We start from the raw sequence: 19699 nt of genomic DNA, 5'->3' as shown, positions 1-19699 counted from the left end.
ACAAGGTCTTCCTCAGGCCCAAAACGTAAGAAGAAGTCCCCCTCTCATCGAAGGGCCTCTTCTGTGGACCCCCCCAGGGTAAAACACCCACCTCGATGCCCCGTTAAGAATTGGCGCACGGCGCGGGGGATGCATCGTCGACGCCATCGGCTCACCGAAGCACTGAAACATCATCAATCCGGATCGTGTTCGAAGCATTGACACATGGGCGCACTGAAAAGATGGCGTCACAACTACGTTGAGCCGACGCATTCAACGCAGTCTCTCAGGGCCAACACTGCTTACACAGCCGAAGCCAAAAAAAAGCACACAACAAGCCATAAAAGACCTAGGGAGCCATCACCCCTCCTAGTGGTTGACTCTGATCAGGATGTCTTTCCGCCACGATTCTCAGGCAGCCAATCTTCTTCGGAGCAACTTTCAGAACTATTGTCACTGTCTTTACACCGTGCTGCTGCTGGCCTACACCCTCATAAGGTTGTCTCACCTCTACCAATTATAGTACAGCCTAGGAGCCCGAGTACAACTTCAGCTCCAGCTGCCCCACCGCCTGTAGAAGCCTTACCTTTCACATCTTCCTCTTCAGGATTAGCTTCACAAGCTATTTCCCAGATAACAAGTATGTTATCACAATTTCTGCAGTCAGTAGAACAGAGGCATCTGGTCCCACCGCCTGTTCCATCGGAGACGCCACAGGTTCCGGAGGACCCCTCTATCCCTGGACCTTCACCAAAAGTCCAGCCACAGAGACCTTCGATGTCTATGTAAGATTTTTTAGACACATCTTCCTCAGAAGACTCATCCACGGGTTACCCATCAGACCCAGCTGAGGTCCCACCCGAACCTGCCTCTCTGCCCGAAGACCTTACTTATTCCCAATTCTTAGAAAAAGTAGGTCTATTGCTTAAATAGAGGAAACTCCAAGACCCCGTCAGGAAATGTTGGGGATCTTAAAGATTTTTGACACTCCCAGTGGTTCACTGCTCAATACAGTGATGGAGAAAGCATGGGACACCCCTCTCTCTACTCCACCGTCAAGAAAAACAGACCTCAATTATCGCATGAAGGACTCCCCCTTTTACTCTTCAGTTTAGCTACCTCATCGATCTGTAGTAGTAGAATCTGCGATGCAAAAAGCAAAATAATCTAGGCTTCACTCGAACACTCCATCTCAAGATGCAAAATCCCTCAATTAATTTGGAAAGAGATCATACCAATCCAGCATGCTTAATGCGAAGATCAAAAACCATCAGTTTTTCATCACACAATACCTCTTTGAAAACCTGCAAGCTCTGAAACCTCATCTGACACAAGGATCCTCAGACTCCAGCCTACCCATAGATTACCATAATATTGAAGAAGGTCTCAGACACCACCTGCACTCCATCTATGAGGGATTTGAGATTTCTTCCAAGACTTCGGCGAATTTGATAGCAGCCAGAAGACTGGCATGGCTCAGGTCAAGCGCCATCAGGGACAATGTCCATGACAAGCTAGCCAATCTGCCATGCCAACCTGATAACCTATTTGGTGACAAGTTCACTGAAACAGTCACCAAGCTGAAAGAGTAAAATACAGCAGTGTTATCTCTGTCTCCCCATCAGCCTATGTTATCTAGGTGATAATACTCGACTTACAGGAAGCCTAACTATCATAGGACCAACAAGCCATACACCTATTACAGACCTCCACCTTACCAGCCAGCCAGACAGCAACCTTACCAGTCACAAGGTCTGCGATAGAGAACAAGAGCCCCTCGACAGACTCGTCCACCAGCAGATTCCCAGCCCTCAAAGACCCAGCAGGGTTTTAGAGCTGATTCTGCCACCGGCTCAGACATCGGTAGTAGGAGGCAGGTTATCCAGATTCCTCCCAGCCTGGTCCAATATCACATCTGATCAATGGGTCCTGACGATAAGGGAAGGTTACTTTCTCCACTTTACATCCTTCCCGACCCTACCACATTTAGTTCCCCAGAAACATCAAACAGCACACCGGGGCCCTCTCCTTCGGGAAATCAAGATGCTTCTCCAACAAAAGTGCATTCAGGAACTACCTCCTTCAAAACCTCTTCTCTGTTTCTATTCACAATACTTCCTCATTCCCAAGAAGTCAGGAGGCCTACATCCAATCCTGGACCTACGTGCACTCAACAAATACGTCCACAAGGAGAAATTCAAGATGACGTCTCTCAAGTCTATTCTTCCCTTCCTTCAACCCAGCGATTGGATGTGTTCACTGGACTTGAAGGATGCATATGCCCACATACCAATGCATCCCAATTCCTGGTGTTACCTTTGCTTCCAAATGGACAACAAACACATCCTCTCCTCTGCCCCCAGAGTATTTACCAAATGTCTTGCAGTAGCGGTGGCACACCTCCGTCATCAGGGGGTGCAAATATTTCCTTACCTGGACGACTGGCTTCTAGTAGCACCCAACCAGTCTCTCCTGCGAACCAATCTACTTCACACCATTTCTTGTCTTGACAATCTGGGTCTCCTTATCAACTACGAAAAGTCAAACCTGCATCCAACACAAACCTTTACAGTTCATCGGAGCCTATATAGACACCATTCAAGACAAGGCCTTTCTGCCGCAAGGAATAGCTCTCCACATGCTGTCTTTAGTCCTTCTGCACACCATGACTGTTCCGGCTCATCAAATCATGACCATTCTGGGACGCATGGCAGCAGCTATCTATGTAGTCCCACACACACGTCTACACATGCGTCGCTTACAATGGGGCCTCAAACATCAATGGACTCAGTTCCTTCATCCACTGTCTACCCCCATCACAATAACGGTCAGTATGAAAAGAGACCTACAATGGTAGCTACTCCCATCAACACTGACGGGATCACCTCTACGACCCCCTTGACATCAGATAATACCACAGATGCCTCTCCCAAAGGCTGGGGAGCTCACCTGGACCACCTTCAAACTCGGATTATGGTCCACGACGGAACGCAATCAACACATAAACCTTCTGGAACTTCGAGTGGTACGAAATGCTCTTCGAGCCTTCGAAGAATCTCTGCAAGGGAAGACGGTAATGATTCACACACACAACCAAGTCACAATGTTTTACATAAACGAAGGAGGAAGTTCAGGTTCTTGGAACCTCTGCAGAGAAACAGACCAGATCCTGGAATGGGCTCACAGCAGGTCTATCTCCCTACAAGCAACTTATTTACCCGGAATCAACAATTCCAGAGCAGACAAGCTGAGCAGAATATTTCACCCCCACGAATGGGAACTACATCAGGGGACAGCGCACCGCCTTTTCTCCACTTGGGGTCTTCCCTACATTGATCTGTTCACGACAGAAAGCAACAGGAAAGTCAAGAAATTTTGCTCAATGTATCCAAGCCCACACCAGCTGGCTCAGGACGCGTTCCTCATAAACTGGTCTCGGGATCTTCATATGCATTCCTTCCAATACCACTCATATCTCGCACAGTCCAAAGATGCATCGAAGACCAGGTGCATTTGATTCTCATCGTGCCAGCATGGCCAAGACAACCGTGGTACAGCTACTTGATACAACTATCAATACACGACCCAATTCCTCTGGGCAACAGCCCTCAGCTACTTACCCAGGAGAACAGACCCCTACTTCATCCTCTTCATTCCTCCCTGTACCTCACGGCATGGAGATTGAAAAGCTCGTGTTCCACAACTTAAACATTGCTCCTCCTCTCCAGGACATACTAGTTTCCTCGAGAAAACCATCGACCAGACTCAACTACCAAAGAAAGTGGTCATGCTACGCTTCCTGGTGCTCAGCTGCAGGTATGGACCCACTCACCTGCCCACCAGAATGCCTTCTGACCTACCTCCATCTACTCTACACAGAAGGCCTAGCTACGGGCCTCTCTCTGAGTGCATCTAAGTGCCAAAGCAGCTTACCATAGTCCTCTAAATGGAGAACCTATATCATGCCATTCTCTCGTATCCAGATTCATGAAAGGGTCTTGCGCTTACGTTCCCCGACAAGAAAACCACCAGTGCCCTGGGATATCAATATCATCCTCGAGCAACTCATGCTACCGCCTTTCGAACCATTGGACACTTGTCATCTACAATATCTCTCTTGGAAAGTACTCTTCTTGATTGCCCTCACATCAGCAAGGCGAGTTAGTGAGCTACAAGCCTTAGTTCACTACCCTCCTTATCTACAATTTTACCATGACAAAGTGACTTTACGCACACACCCAAATTTTCTACCAATAGTGGTTTCCAGTTTTCACATTAACCAAACCATCACTTTACCCACTTTTCATCCAAAACCTCATGCCAATGATAATGAGTGGAACTTCACACTCTAGATTGTAAGCGTGCGCTTGCCTATTACAAACAGCGCACCCATTCACCCAACAGACCCTCACAACTCTCCCTCTCCTTCAACACAAATGCGCCAGGATGTCCAGTGATAAAAAGGACTTTATCTTCCTGGATATCCAACTGTATACAATTCTGCTATCAATAGCGTTCAGAACATCTATCTGCGACACCAAAAGCGCATGAAGTTCGTGCAATGACTGCTTCAGTTGCCCACCTCCATGAAGTGCCTCTCATAGACATTTGTAAAGCGGCAACATGGTCATTACATACCTTCACATCCCATTACTGTTTGGACAAACAAGCTGCAGATGATGCACTCATGGGGTGGACTATACTACAAAATAGCCATATTCAAAACATAAAATGCCTTCATAAGAACTGTCCGCCTATAATTGCCGTATTGAGCATATTGATATGAGCATAGACTGTTTTATACGACAGCTGGGGACTCCCAGACAGCATGGCTAATTCATCTGCTATCTACGGAAAACACTGTTTACGGTAAGCAAATTTGTTTTTAGAATGAATATTATACATTTATTTTGTAATGTAGAATAAACAAGCAAATTGTATTTGTGGCTTTCCAAATTGATCTTTTAACAGGCAGCTGAAGGATTCATTGAGTAATAGAGACCGTGAACTAGCAAGTATCCGTCGTCAGCTTGATGCTGCCCATTTAGAACTCTCAGAAATGGGACGATTAAGGGAAATAGCATTAAAAGAAAACAGAAGATTACAAGATGATCTTGCTACAATGACTAGAGAAAATCAGGTATTAATGCTGCTCAGTAGTTGCTTAAACTTGATTGTTAATGCATGGAATCTGTTAATTATATTGTATGTATTTATATACTGTAGGCTTCATATTATAAATGTAAGCATGACTATATACAGTTGTACATTACATATAGGTTTTATTTCCATTATGAGTGCGAGTAGAGGCATATTCAACAATTTCATCTTGATAAGTTCAACCAAAGATCAATATGACTTTTTTTTATTAAAGCAATATTTCATGATTTCTATTTGCCATTTTATAAATTATATCCAGTATAATGCATATTATTTTACCTTCACTGTTATTTAATGTTATTATTTTCTCACAGGACAAGCAGGATGGTTGTCCTCACAAATGGGTGACATCGAGGATGGAGCCCAACCACAGAAAACTTCTGTCAAAGTTTCTGGAACTTTGACTGGCCCCTACTGGGCATGCCCAGCACGGCACCAACCCTGCAGCCAGCAGGGGTCCCCCTTCAGTCTTCTTTTTTCTGCGCAGCAGTAGCCACGCAGTTAAGGAGCTCTTACCACATTCCTGACAGGAAATTCTTCTCGAACTTCTTTGAAGTAAAATTCGCCCCACAAGGGTCCCTCCTCTATCTAAATTTAGCCCGCGGTGTTTCGGTAAGTTTTTTGCCGTTTTTCGCCGATTACCGTCTAGTTTGGCCTTCGCAGCCTGCTGGCCGTCGACCGTCCCGCGGCTAAATTTTTGGTCAATGGCCATGGCGTCGGGGTTCCGTCGGTGCCCAGATTGTACGCGCACAGAGTCTGTGTATTATGTTTAGGGAGTGAGCATGATGTCCTGACTTGCACCAAATGTGCCCTTATGACACCAAAAGTTCGCAAAGCCAGAATATGGAGAAGATGGGACTCCTTTTCCATGCTCACACTCCGCCGTCCATTGCATCGACGTCCTCGGAACCGGCACCGTCGAAATCCTTCCATCGTCGGCAACCTCCCGGTGACCGTCTGCCATCGACGTCTCCACGACCATCGACTCCCGTCCCTTCCCCCGAGGATCATGGGGATCGGAGGGAAAAGCATCGACATCGCAAGTCTCGGACCATTGAGGAATCGACGTCATCGACCTCGGTACCGTCCGAGCCGCCACCGAAGAAGTCTCGATCAGAAGTGGCACCGTCCACCTCTGTTTCTGAGACACTGAGGCAATTCTCCCCATCGGGGTTTGGGAGCCGCGATTCCACTGGTAACGGTGGTCCCTCCGGCTCAGCCTCAGCCTCCCTCTTCCGCGGAGCCGGGTATTGTTACCCCAGGTCTCCGGGAAGAACTGGACCGGCTGGTCCAGGAGGCCATCGACAAAGCGATGCAACGGTTCCAGACTCCTTCGGCACCGACTCCGCCACAGAGAGTGGAACCAGTCACCGACCCGATTCCAGCAGCGCTGGCACCGCTGCTCGCTCGGATGGAAGCGCTCATGACCGCCCTTCCACATGGTGATACCTGGGTCACCAACAGCACCGGTGCGCTCCCCGATGCCAATTTCATCGGGTGCAGAAACACCATATCTAATTCCTCCTTCGGGAGTAGTCCCATCGATGCCGTGTCGTCCATCGCCACCGATACATTCTTCCGGGGCGATACGCACATCGGCTCCATCGATGCCTTCGATGCTCGCACCGATGCCTCCAAAGGTATTTTCGATGCCTCCGGTGATTCCTTCAGGATTCTTGGAGCCTCAGCCGGGACCTTCAGGTATCCAACCCCCTCGTGGTCCTACAGGTCAACAACCTGACCCTTATGACACCTGGGGTGATGATACTTCCACAGATTCCGATGATTTACCTTCACCACCCTTTCCTGCTGAAAGCAGAAAGCGTTCTCCCCCTGAGGACCTCTCTTTCACAAATTTTGTGAAGGAAATGTCGGAATTGGTCCCTTTTCAGCTTCAATCGGAGCAAGATGACAGGCACCAAATGATGGAATTACTCCAATTTTTGGATGCCCCAAAAGTCATCACTTCCATTCCAATTCATCAGGTTTTTCTAGACCTTCTAAAAAAGAATTGGGAAACTCCTGGATCTGTTGCTCCAGTAAATAAAAAAGCTGACTCTACTTACCTTGTACAGTCAGCACCTGGCTTTCAAAAACCACAGCTAGACCACCACTCTGTTGTGGTAGAGTCCGCTCAAAAGAAAGCTAAAAGAATGAAGCCATACTCATCCATACCTGCTACCAAGGAGAGCAAGTTCATAGATAGTATAGGCAGAAAAGTATACCAAGGAGCCATGCTCATTTCCAGGATAGCTTCTTATCAGCTGTATATGACCCAATACAACAGGGTCATTTTTAAGCAGATACAAGAATTTTCAGATACCTTACCAGAACAATTCCAACACCTTCAAACCCTCGTACTTAAAGGATTTGAAGCTGGAAAGCATGAGATAAGAACATCTTCGATGCTTCCACTAGACTATCTGCTACAGCCATCTCAGCAAGACGCTGGGCTTGGCTTAAGTCTTCTGACCTTCGCCCGGAGGTTCAGGACAGGCTCTCTGACCTGCCCTGTTTAGGGGATAATTTGTTTGGTGAGCAAATTCACCAAATAGTTGCTGAATTAAAGGATCATCACGAGACCCTTAAGCAGCTTTCATCGATTCCTTCTGACTTCCCTTCTAAACAACCTTTTAAGAGGGAACCCAAAAAGTCATTCTTTCGTCCACGGAAGTATTATCCCCCACACACCAAGTCTAGGTCAACAAGGCCGTATCAAAAGCCTCAGCCTCGCCAACCTCGAAAGCAAAAGCCCACAACAGCTCCGCAACCAGGCCCTGCGTCGGGGTTTTGACTTTCACTTAGAGAGCAGATGCCTAGTCCCTCTACCAAACATACCAGTAGGAGGTCGACTAAGCCACTTTACAGAAACATGGCATCGCATCACCACAGGTCAATGGGTGCTAGCGATAATTGCACAAGGTTATCATCTAAACTTCCTAACTCTTCCTTCGGACTCTCCACCTCTGCAAGCGTGGAGACTTATCGACCACTCTGTTCTTCTAGAGCAGGAAGTTTCCCTTCTCCTCCAGTCCAACGCTATAGAACCCGTTCTTCTCTCACAACACGGACTAGGGTTCTATTCCGGGTAATTTCTGATCCCAAAAAAGTCAGGAGGACTTCGACCAATCCTGGACCTACGGGCTCTCAACAAGTACCTTCACAGAGAAAAGTTCAAGATGGTAACCCTGGGCTTGCTTCTCCCTCTGCTGCAAAGAGAGGACTGGCTCTGCTCTCTAGACCTCAAAGACGCTTATACCCACATTGCGATAACTCAGTCTCATCGCAAATACCTCCGATTTCTAGTAGGCCAAAACCACCATCAATACAGAGTGCTCCCATTTGGCCTAGCATCCGCACCACGAGTTATCACCAAATGTCTCGTAGTGGTTGCAGCGTTCCTCAGGAAGGCAGGCATCCATGTCTACCCCTACTTGGACGACTGGTTGATCAGGGCCACAACCCAGCAAACCGCTCGGTCTTCTCTGACCCTGACAATCCGAACTCTAATTTCTCTAGGATTTCTTGTCAACTACGAGAAATCCTACTTACTCCCATCTCAAACCTTATCCTTCATTGGAGCAGACTTGGACACTTTACAGGCAAAAGCCTTCCTTCCTCATCAACGTGTTCAAACCCTTGTGTCCCTAGCTTGCCAGTTGCAGTCTCAACCCACAGCAACAGCTCGCCAATTTCTCATTTATTTATTTATTTAACAGCTTTTAATATACCGGTGTTCGTGCAAGCACATCACGCCGGTTTACAATAAACTTGAGAAGGAGGAAATTACAAAAAACAGGGAGTGGGGGAATGGAGCAGGAGCGAAAAAGGGGGGGGGAGGGGGGGAGAGAGGTAAAGGAGGAAAGACAGCAGTTGAGAAAGGTACAAGGAACGTATCAGTATTTACAAAAAAGGTTGCTTAACATGGTGGATTATATAGATAACTTATTAAACAATTAAACACATATATATAAACTCATATGTATAAACTATTAGCTTATTTACAGCAGTTATAGCAAGTAGTAACGGTATCATGATTTAAACATAAAGGTTGAAAGTTTTAACTGGGGGTACAGTGGAGCACGGTAGATAGGTGGGGATGGGGTGATAGGTGGGCGGGGGTATAGGGAAAGGGTGGAGGGAGGGTGGGTATGGGTGGGTTGAAGGTGAGACTAGGGAGGTTTCAGGGAGGTGAGACAGGGGAGAGCAACTAGGGGGGGTTTCAGGGGGGTAGACCTGCTGGGACACATGGCCTCCTCAGTTTATGTGACTCCAATGGCCCGTCTGGCCATGAGAGTCATGCAATGGACTCTGAAATCACAATGGATCCAAGCCACTCAGCCTCTGTCGACCATTGTTCGCATCACCGATGCACTCCATCTGTCTCTTGCCTGGTGGAAAAATCAGTCCAACCTCCTACAGGGCTTGCCCTTTCACCCACCAGACCCTCAAATAATTCTCACCACCGACGCTTCAAACCTCGGCTGGGGAGCCCATGTAAACGGTCTACAAACTCAAGGATTCTGGTCTCTAGAGGAAGCCAAACACCAGATAAATTTCCTGGAGCTTCGAGCAATCCGATACGCTCTCCGGGCTTTTCAAGATTGCCTATCAAATCACATAATCTTGATTCAGACGGACAACCAGGTGGCCATGTGGTACATCAACAAACAGGGAGGCACAGGCTCCTTCCTTCTCTGACAGGAAACTGCGCAGATTTGGGCAGAAGCCCTCTCCCGTTCCATGTACCTCAGGGCCACCTACTTGCCAGGAGTAGAAAATGTTTTGGCAGACCGGCTGAGCCGTGTCTTCCAACCACACGAGTGGTCACTCAATCCCTTGGTAGCGACCTCTCTTTTCCAGAAATGGGGTTATCCCCACATAGACCTCTTTGCGTCCCCTCAGAACCACAAAGTGGCCAATTACTGCTCTCTCATTCGGTCTCAGCACTCTCGGCCCAGGGATGCATTCTCCCTCCTGTGGACAACCGGTCTGCTTTATGCATTCCCTCCACTTCCTCTTCTGTCGAAGACTCTTGTGAAGCTACGTCAGGACAAGGGAACCATGATCCTGATAGCACCGCACTGGCCACGCAAAGTGTGGTTTTCCATACTCCAGGGTCTCTCCATCCGCAGACACATTCCCCTGGGAATGGACCCACATCTGATCACTCAAAACGACGGATGCCTCCTCCATCCCAATCTCCAAGCCTTGTCCCTGACGGCATGGATGTTGAAAGGTTAGTCCTTCAACCACTTAACCTATCGGATTCAGTTTCTCGTGTCCTCATCGCTTCACGAAAGCCTTCCACAAGAAAATCTTACTCCTACAAATGGAAAAAGGTACACATCATGGTGCACTTCGCAGTCCCTTGATCCCCTTTCCTGTCCAATTCCTAAATTTTTGGACTATCTTTGGCATTTGTCAGAATCAGGTCTAAAGACCTCTTCCATTAGAATGCATGTCAGTGCGGTAGCCGCCTTCCATAAAGGTATCGGGGGTGTCCCTATTTCAGTACAACCCCTTGTAACACGCTTTCTTAAAGGCTTGCTCCATTTGAAGCCACCTTTACGTCCTCCGGCCCCATCTTGGGACCTTAATCTGGTTCTTGGTCGCCTTATGAAACCACCCTTCGAACCTCTTCACTCCTGTGACCTTAAATATCTCACATGGAAAGTGATATTTCTTCTGGCTATCACTTCAGCTCGCAGGGTTAGTGAGTTACAGGCCCTAGTTACCTATCCGCCCTACACTAAACTCCTGCAGGACCGGGCAGTACTCCGCACTCACCCTAAATTCTTACCTAAGGTAGTTTCGGAGTTTCATATTAATCAATCCATCATACTACCTATTTTCTTTCCCAGGCCCCACTTCAACTCCGGGGAACAGACTCTGCATACCCTCGACTGTAAACGTGCTCTAGCTTTCTATCTAGACCGTACAGTTGCCCACAGGAAGAGCACTCAATTATTCGTCTCTTTCCATCCTAACAAGTTAGGGCAACCTGTGGGTAAGCAGGCTCTTTCCTCCTGGTTGGCGGACTGCATCTCTTTCTGCTATCAGCAAGCTGGCATTCCCTTTCAAGACCGTGTTAAGGCACACTCTGTGAGGGCCATGGCGACTTCAGTAGCACACCTTCGATCGGTGCCGCTTCCTGACATCTGCAGGGCTGCTACCTGTAGTTCTCTCCATACATTTGCAGCCCACTACTGTTTGGACAAAGCTAGAAGACAGGATTCCATCTTTGGCCAATCTGTCTTGCGTAACCTTTTTCCAACATGATGTACCAACACCCTTCCGCCTACCCGGTGGGGTGCGGATGTCCTCTACCAAATTTCACCCCAGTTGTTGTGCCTGTTGCACGCCGTTGGGTACTTTTGGTGCACGTTCAGACATCCTCAGCTCGGTACTCACCCATTTGTGAGGACAACCATCCTACTTGTCCTGTGAGAAAGCAAATGTTGCTTACCTGATGTAACAGGTGTTCTCACAGGACAGCAGGATGTTAGTCCTCACGAAACCCGCCCGCTGCCCCGCGGTGTTGGGTTCGTTTTTCTTATTTTATTTTTCGGCACTGCCTGTAGCTTTGAAACAAGACTGAAGGGAGACCCCTGCTGGCTGCAGGGTTGGTGCCGTGCTGGGCATGCCCAGTAGGGGCCAGTCAAAGTTCCAGAAACTTTGACAGAAGTTTTCCGTGGTTGGGCTCCATCCTCTGTCACCCATTTGTGAGGACTAACATCCTGCTGTCCTGTGGGAACACCTGTTACATCAGGTAAGCAACATTTGCTTTATTAAGTTATTTAATTGTCTTTTATTTTATGATTTTTAGTTTCTGTTCATTTTTATTTCATTTTAATTTGACAATTACTAGTTGCTTTTATTATTTCATTGCTATAATGTATTAGTTTATGGTTATTTTAATTGATATAAATGTTCATTTTTACACTTATTTTTACTTTATTTGGTTGTAAACTGGTATGATTGATACCAGGTTACAACTGTTGATTGGTCTATCAAAAACAATATAAATAAATCAGTCTCTAAAAAAAAAAAAATCATTTTTTGGTAATCTGTTATGCAGTAAGTATCTTAACATTCTCTAACATCTTTAGAATGCATAGCATAAGTCAGTTGTATCCATACCCAAATTAACTCTGTGTTTAGGTATTCTCTACCTGGTGTAATTATAATGCTTCAGTCTGTTTCCTGCACAGTGATAAAATGCTTCCATTTTACATATTACACTTTCCTCATAAAATAAATTAGATATGAAGCCATAGGGTTGTTAATGATAGTTTCTTAGCGTCCAATCAAATGAATCCAGAACAAGTTGGTTTATGTTCCTTTACTAGCAGATGCAGATGAGCAAACTGACATCACAGTATATTACCCCCTCTAGTGACATCAGCCTGCCAGTATTCTCCGTCTCCAGCAGATGGTGGACATGCATCTCCCCACTGGAGATTGCTTGATTTGGGAAAAAGAATTAAGGAGAAAAGAATAATTTGCCCTGCTCTTCTGCAGTGATTCAGTAAGGTCTCTCTCCCCAGTTGAGAATTCCTGAGGTGATTTCCATGGTTCCTCAGAGGTGTGCCTTGGTTCAGTACCTGATTTTTCAGCTGGTGTGGACTTTGCTGCTTGTGCATCTGAAAGGCAGTGGATTCCGGAAGCCGAGCACAGCGATGACGGCAAATACCCTCTCCCCCCCACAACCAGAGACAATCTGTGTACTCAGCCAAGTAAGGCTGAGCTCTGGTAAGTGTTTAAAAAAAAAAAAAAAGACAGTGAAGGAGAGTTCTGTTGGGGCTTCCTTCCTCCCGGTCTCCTTGCTCGGCACACCATTCTGACATTCGTCCCACTCCGTGGGAGGTTGAGGGATGTGGGCAGCCTGGCTGGTTCAGCAGCCTCGATTGGCTAGACCCCACTCTGAGGCTTCTTAGTTGCTTGCTGCGAAATAGGTCTCAACGGCTTTTCACACGCTTCTTAGGCTGCCTTCTACAGGATTGTCAGTTCAGCATGTGAGTCTAGCTGTGCATCCAGTTTTCTGGAAGCCTAGTCAGGCTTTGTTGTCCTTTTGAGCGGCGCTTATTCTATGGACACCTAGCGTTGGGACGTCCAAGTTTTGGACACCTAGAATTTTTGGACATCTAAAAATAAATAGACGCATGCCACTGGCCACCACTCAGCGCACTGTCGACCATAATGGCACTTATACCTAAAAAAACCTAAAAACCTTTCTCTTTGCCTGTCATATTAGGGCACCTCAACCAGGATTGCCCACTAATTTGTGCCAGTACTGTTTGTAGGCTAAGGGAGACTTATCCTCCTCTGATTTCACGAAGCCTGGTTCTTCCCAGCCAGATGTGGGTCTGGGTAAAGATGACTTAGGTGAGGCACCTGACTTTGGAACTCCCCTAACTGGTTCCTTAGCGGGGATGGTAGCTCAGTGAGTATGCCCCAGGTGCCTCCTGGTTTGGATACTTCTACATTTTTCCTGGGTGGAATTTTTCTAGATGTTGCAATCTTTTTTTCAGGCACAATCCTCAACCTGATCCACTGCTCCTAGAGTGGAAGAGCAGGTGAGAACCTTGCCTGGACCTTCTCTTAAGCACCAGAGTATTCCTAGAGTGGCAGCGGGTCCTCCTGATAAAGACCTGGATAGCAAGGGTCCGATCCTGATTCTCTGGAGGATGGTGAAATCCCTCCAAGTCTGGAACCATGTAGAACTATGCTACGTTTCTTTCATGGAGATGAACTGGTAGCTCTGATCTCCCAGACCTTGGACATGCTTGGGGTCTCTGGGACAGATCCTGGGTCTGTGCCAAAGAAAACTCCCATTTTGGTTTCCTTGCATAAAGCCGCTTGTTTTTTTTTCACAGTGCTGGAGGCCATTCAAGAATTGATTGATCTTGAGTGGGGTACCCCAGAGGCTAATTTGAAAGGGGGTTGAGCCTTGTAAGGACTGTACCCCCTGGATCCAGCTGCAAGAGAGCAATTGCACTTTCCGAAAGTGGATGTGCTTGTGTGTGCCATTACCAAGCGGATGACTATCTCCGTAGAAGGGGGAGTGGCCTTCAAGGATGCACAGGATAGGAGAATTGAGGCTATCCTTAAGCAGGCTTTTGAAGCAATGACTTTCTCCCTTCACTTTATCTTATAGTCTTGGCTTCATAAAGTTTGTTTAAAAAAAAAAAAAAAGTTTTGTTTTTCTTTTGAGGGCAGTGTTCCTTTCACAAGGCAGCTGCAACCTTGCTGTTTGTGTAGCTGGGGCTGGATGCCCCAATAACCAGATTGTCGGAGGAGTGTCCTTCTCTGGTGAGTGGGCTGGTCCGTGTCCCCCCCCCCCCCCCCCCCCCACCATGTCCCGAGACGTTACATTCCTCGGGTGAGCTTTGCTCTCACGTTCCCAGAGCTCCGGAAGGCTGATTCTCGTCGTGTTTTCACTGTCTTTACTCAGCTTAATTAAATTTATTTGCCTCTGGAGCCGTCGGGATGCCGCGGGGGTTTTCCTGTTCCGCCTGTGGGGGCTCGGGGCTGCGGCTTTCGCGCGATGGTGTTTGTGCCTGCTGCCTTCCCAGGGGGGGGAAGGTCCAGGGGAGGGTCCCAGAACTATTTTGGCACGAAGGCCAGACCGGCGGTCTCGATCACGGACAGCCCCGTTCCTGGATCGTGCGGGAAAGGCGGCCATTTTGTCCGTCCCCTGTCTTCCGGCGGGGGGAGGGGAAGCTCCTTCTTCCCCACTTTTACCACCTAGTTTGAGCCCTGTTAGGCTGCGCGGTCCGAGGCCCGCCTCTCCTCTGAACTCTGTTCCTCCTCTTCCGAACCCTGCCCCCCCCCATCTCACCCGACACAGCCCGTAAAGGAACAGGGGCTTTTTTCTTCAAAATTCATTTTATTGATGCACAAGGCCTTTTTGGAGGCCGAGGCACAGCAGCAGGACATTGAAACCCCCACCCGCAAAGATTGCTAAATGGGCTGCAGCTCCCAATGTCCCTTTGGCCCCTGCGGTGGCTCCGGATCCTGATCCCGCAGATCCTTCCCGGGACCCGCTCCTCCCGAATCCAGACGGGGATGTTGTTGAGTCCACCCTGGTAGAGGGGGACGATCCCAGTGTTTTCCGCTTATTTAGGCCGGAGGAGCTGGATCCTTTGATACCTCGTGTCCTAGCGGAGCTGAACGTTGAGGGCCCGCAGCCCAGCACGGAACCTATCAAGGGGAACCCGGTTCTCTCGGGGTTGCAGGCCCCCTCCAAAACACTTCCATTTCACCCAATGCTCATGCAGCTAGTGACTGGGGGGGGGGGGGTGGGAATCTCCTGAGGCAACTCTGCGGGTGGGGAGGGCGATGGAGAAACTCACACATTACCTATATGCAGACGATATCCAACTACTGTTACCCATAGTTAACTCCATCGAGGAAACAATGCAACTAGCCAACATGTACCTTGAAATAATAAAACAGCTCCTAAATCAGATGGAATTAGTAATAAACATAGACAAAACTGAATACTTACACCTCGAACGAAAAAACACTCACCCAACACAAACTACAATCAAAATAAAAAATATGCAAGACGTGGAACTTGCCCCCCCCCCCCCCCATTGTAATTATGTAATTATGTTCTCTCTCATGACTACGAGCAATGTTGTAAATTTGTAAATATGTTCATCTCCCTTTTCCCCTTCCCCTTGCTTGACTTTTCTGGCTCCTTGAGCCCCTATTCTCTTACGCATATCCTCTCCCAGTTCTCCCCCCCCCCCCCCCTTGTTCCTTGTAATTTCAACCTTTCGTTACAATGTAAACCGATATGATGTGTATTTTAATGTCGGTATAGAAAAGATGTTAAATAAATAAAAGTACGGAATCTTGGGGTTATAGTGGACCCTGAGCTATGCATGAAACAGCACATCTCAGAAAATAAAAGAAGGATATGGTAAACTAATGACTCTTAGAAGACTGAAACCCCTCTTAACACTAAACAACTTTCGCACAATCCTACAGGCACTGATATTCGCAAGCATAGACTATTGTAATGCACTATTAATTGGGCTACCACAATCTACACTTAGGCCACTGCAAATACTACAAAACTCCGCCGCAAGAATTTTAACTGGAAAAAAAAAGAAGGGACCACATAACTGGAACACTCTCCGAACTACATTGGCTCCCAATAGAACAAAGAATACAATACAAAGTTCTATGTATTATCCATAAGCTAATACATGAGGAAAAAGCCGACTGGCTTAACACAGCTCTGCGTGTACACGTCCCTCACAGAAACCTAAGATCTGCAAATAAGGCCCTACTTACTGTCCCCTCAGTCAAAACAGCACGGCTCACTCAAGTTAGGGAAAGAGCACTGTCACTGGCTGGCCCCGTATTATGGAACACCATGCCTCTCGAATTAAGGCTCCAGAGAAATCTGAAAATCTTCAAATCTAACCTGAAAACCTGGCTCTATAAACAAGCCTTCGATAAAGACAAAGTGAAGGAGAAAAACAATTGATTAAGTTGGACGCACCGAACAAACTCATAGTCATGTTAATCTTATACCGTTGAGAAACTGTCATACCAAATTGATTAGCTCACTTAACTTTTAGCTTATTGCACTATATTGTTACTGAACTATGTCGGCACATACTCAAGTTGTAATCTATACCACTCATAATTGTTATCGTGCCTATATGTAAACCGTTGTGATGGTTCTCCAACATAACGACGGTATAGAAGAGTTAATAAAATACCCATTACCCGAGGAGTCCTTAGACATTCTCCGGATCTTCAAGGTGGACGCATCGGTCTCCGCTATCACTAAGCGGACGACCATTCCTGTGACTGGGGCGACTGCGCTCAAGGATTTACTGGATAGGAGACTTGAGGCTCTTCTCAAACGGATCTTTGAGGTGTCAGCACTGTGTGTGCGGGCGGCTGTCTGTAGTAGCCTCATGCAGCGGGCAACCCTTGGGTGAGTACAACAAATGCTCACCTGTCAGGAGTTGCCTCCGGAGGAGGCTGACCAGGCGAATAGGATGGAATCCGCAGTGTCTTACATGGCGGATGCCTTATATGACTTGCTCTGGGCTTCTTCGCGTAACATGGCTACAGCAGTTTCAGCCAGGAGGCTTCTTTGGCTTCGTAACTGGTCGGCTGACGTTTCTTCCAAGACCCAGTTGGGCAATCTTCCTTTTAAGGGGAAATTGTTTGGGGATGAGCTGGAAGCCCTCATCAAATCTCTGGGAGAGAACAAGTGTATAAGTTGCCTGAGGATAAACCCAGGTCCTCCAGGGCCTTTGGTTCGGCGCGTTTCCAGTTTCGGGGACAGTGCAGGCTTCGGCAGGCCAGGGCTCCCGCCTTTCCCGCCCAACAACAGACTCAGAGATCTGTCTTGGCCTACTTCCCTTCACGGCTGTAGGTCCTTCCGTGATGGGGGCTCTCAAGGAGCCGCGGGGGGCAAAGCCTTTCCAATGAAGGTGTGCAGGCCCTCTCCCAGTGGTGGGTGGACGCCTCTCACTGTTTCTCCAGGAGTGTGTCAAGATTACGTAAGACCAGTGGGTCCTCAGTATTATCGAAAACGGCCACGAGTTGGATTTTGCCCGCCTGTTACGGGATATGTTCCTGGTGTCGCCCATGCGGGTCTCTAGCCAAGCGAGAAGTGATAAGTCAAACCCTGGATCAGCTGAAATCCGTAGGAGCCATAGTGCCGGTGCCTCCGGAGGAGCACAGATCCGGCAGGTACTCCATCTATTTTGTGGTCCCAAAGAAGGAGGGCTCTTTTCGTCCGATTTTGGACCTGAAGATGGTCAACTGAGCCCTTCGGGTATCTCTGTTTCGCATGGAGACTCTCCACTCGGTCATTGCGGCTGTCCACTCCGGAGAATATTTGGCCTCTTTGGACCTAACAGAGGCGTATCTTCACATAGGGATCCGCGAGATTTCTCCGGTTCATGGTTTTAGGGGAACATTATCAGTTCCAGGCGCTTCCATTCAGATTGGCGACAACTCCATGAGTCTTCACCAAGGTGATGGTGGTAGTAGCAGCAGCCCTCAGGGGAGAGGGGATCTTAGTTCACCCCCTACCTGGACGATTGACTCATATGGGCGAAATTGGAACACCTCTATCGGAAGGCGCTACACACAGTTTTGCTCCGACTCCAGTCTCTTGGTTGGGTGGTCAACTGTGCCAAGAGCCAGTTGATCCCGTCTCAGGTTCTGAACTTTTTAGGCGCATGGTTTGATACATCGATCGGCAAGGTCTTCCTCACCCGGGAGAGGATGATCAAGTTATGAGCGCAAATCCGTCGGCTCTTGTAGCTACCACTTCCCCGAATGTGGGATTATTTACAGGTACTTGGTTCCATGGCGTCTACTCTGGAATTAGTTCCTTGGGCGTTTGCGCCTATGAGACCTTTACAAAGGGTGTTGCTTTCTTGTTGGGACCCAAAATTGGAGGAGTTCCAGCTACGGTTGCCCCTCTTGGAACCCGCCAGGTCCAGTCTCGATTGGTGGTTGATTCCGACCCACTTGCAACGGGGGATGGACCTGGAGGAACCACAATGGGTGATCATGACGACGGATGCCAGCCTTTCTGGCTGGGGAGCGGTCTGCCAGTCCAGGACCGCTCAGGACCTATGGACGACTTATCAGGCAACATGGTCCATCAATCGATTGGAGACCAGGGCGGTGCGTCTAGTGTTATGCGTCTTTCTTCCTCTGGACTTTCAACACTCGTTACGAGTATTGTCGGACAGTGTGACGACCGTGGCCTCCATCAACCGGCAGGAAGGAACCAGAAGCCGGCAAGTGGCCTTGGAGGCCGACAGGCTCATGGCCTGGGCAGAGCACCATCTGATTCGGCTGGTAGCATCACACATAGCCGGGATAGACAACATTCAGGCAGATTTTCTCAGTCGCCAGCATCTGGATCCTGGCGAGTGGGAGCTGTCCAAAGCAGCCTTCCAGCTCCTCACTCGTCGCTGGGGTGTTCCTCACCTGGACTTGATGGCGACTCAGAAAAATGCAAAGGCGGCTTGGTTTTTCAGTCGTCTGAGAGATCACGGGTCGGAGGGGGTGGATGCTCTCGTCCTTCCGTGGCCTCGCAACATTCTGCTGTACGTCTTTCCCCCCCTGGCCACTCGTGGGCAAGGTCTTGCATCGGATAGAAGCCCACATAGGATCTGTCATCCTCGTTGCTCCGGAGAGGCTGCGACGACCATGATTCGCAGATCTGATCAACTTGGCGGTAGACGGTCCAGTGCATCTCAACCATCTTCCGAATCTTCTTCGGCAAGGTCCAGTATTTTTCAATCACGCGGATCGCTTTTGTCTAGCGGCCTGGCTCATGAGAGGAGACAGTTAAAGAGGGGCTATTCTGATTCGGTTATCTCTACCCTTCTACAAGCGCGAAAGTTGTCCACTTCGCTTGCCTATGTTAGAGTTTAGAGGGTTTTCGACTCTTGGTGCTGCGGGTTGAATGTATCCCCGTGTCGGGCCTCGGTGGCTCATATTCTAGCTTTTTTGCAGGATGGCCTGAAGAAAGGATTGGCTTGCAGTTCTCTGAGTT

At 48.2% G+C, this 19699-nt stretch overlaps 1 protein-coding gene across 2 annotated transcripts in view; it reads left to right on the top strand.

Annotated features, from left to right (window-relative positions):
• Positions 1 to 19699, top strand: part of CEP135 (centrosomal protein 135) — a 435470-nt gene that overhangs the window by 302684 nt on the left and 113087 nt on the right. For both annotated transcript variants that reach the window (XM_029587343.1, XM_029587336.1), the window contains one exon: positions 4951 to 5119. In XM_029587343.1, coding sequence (XP_029443203.1) covers positions 4951 to 5119 — 169 coding nt within the window. The remainder of the gene's footprint in view (positions 1 to 4950; positions 5120 to 19699) is intronic.

This window comes from Rhinatrema bivittatum, chromosome 1 (assembly GCF_901001135.1).
Source record: "Rhinatrema bivittatum chromosome 1, aRhiBiv1.1, whole genome shotgun sequence".
In the NCBI taxonomy this organism is placed as follows: Eukaryota; Metazoa; Chordata; class Amphibia; order Gymnophiona; family Rhinatrematidae; genus Rhinatrema; species Rhinatrema bivittatum.
This window is presented reverse-complemented; position numbering and strand designations above follow the sequence as displayed.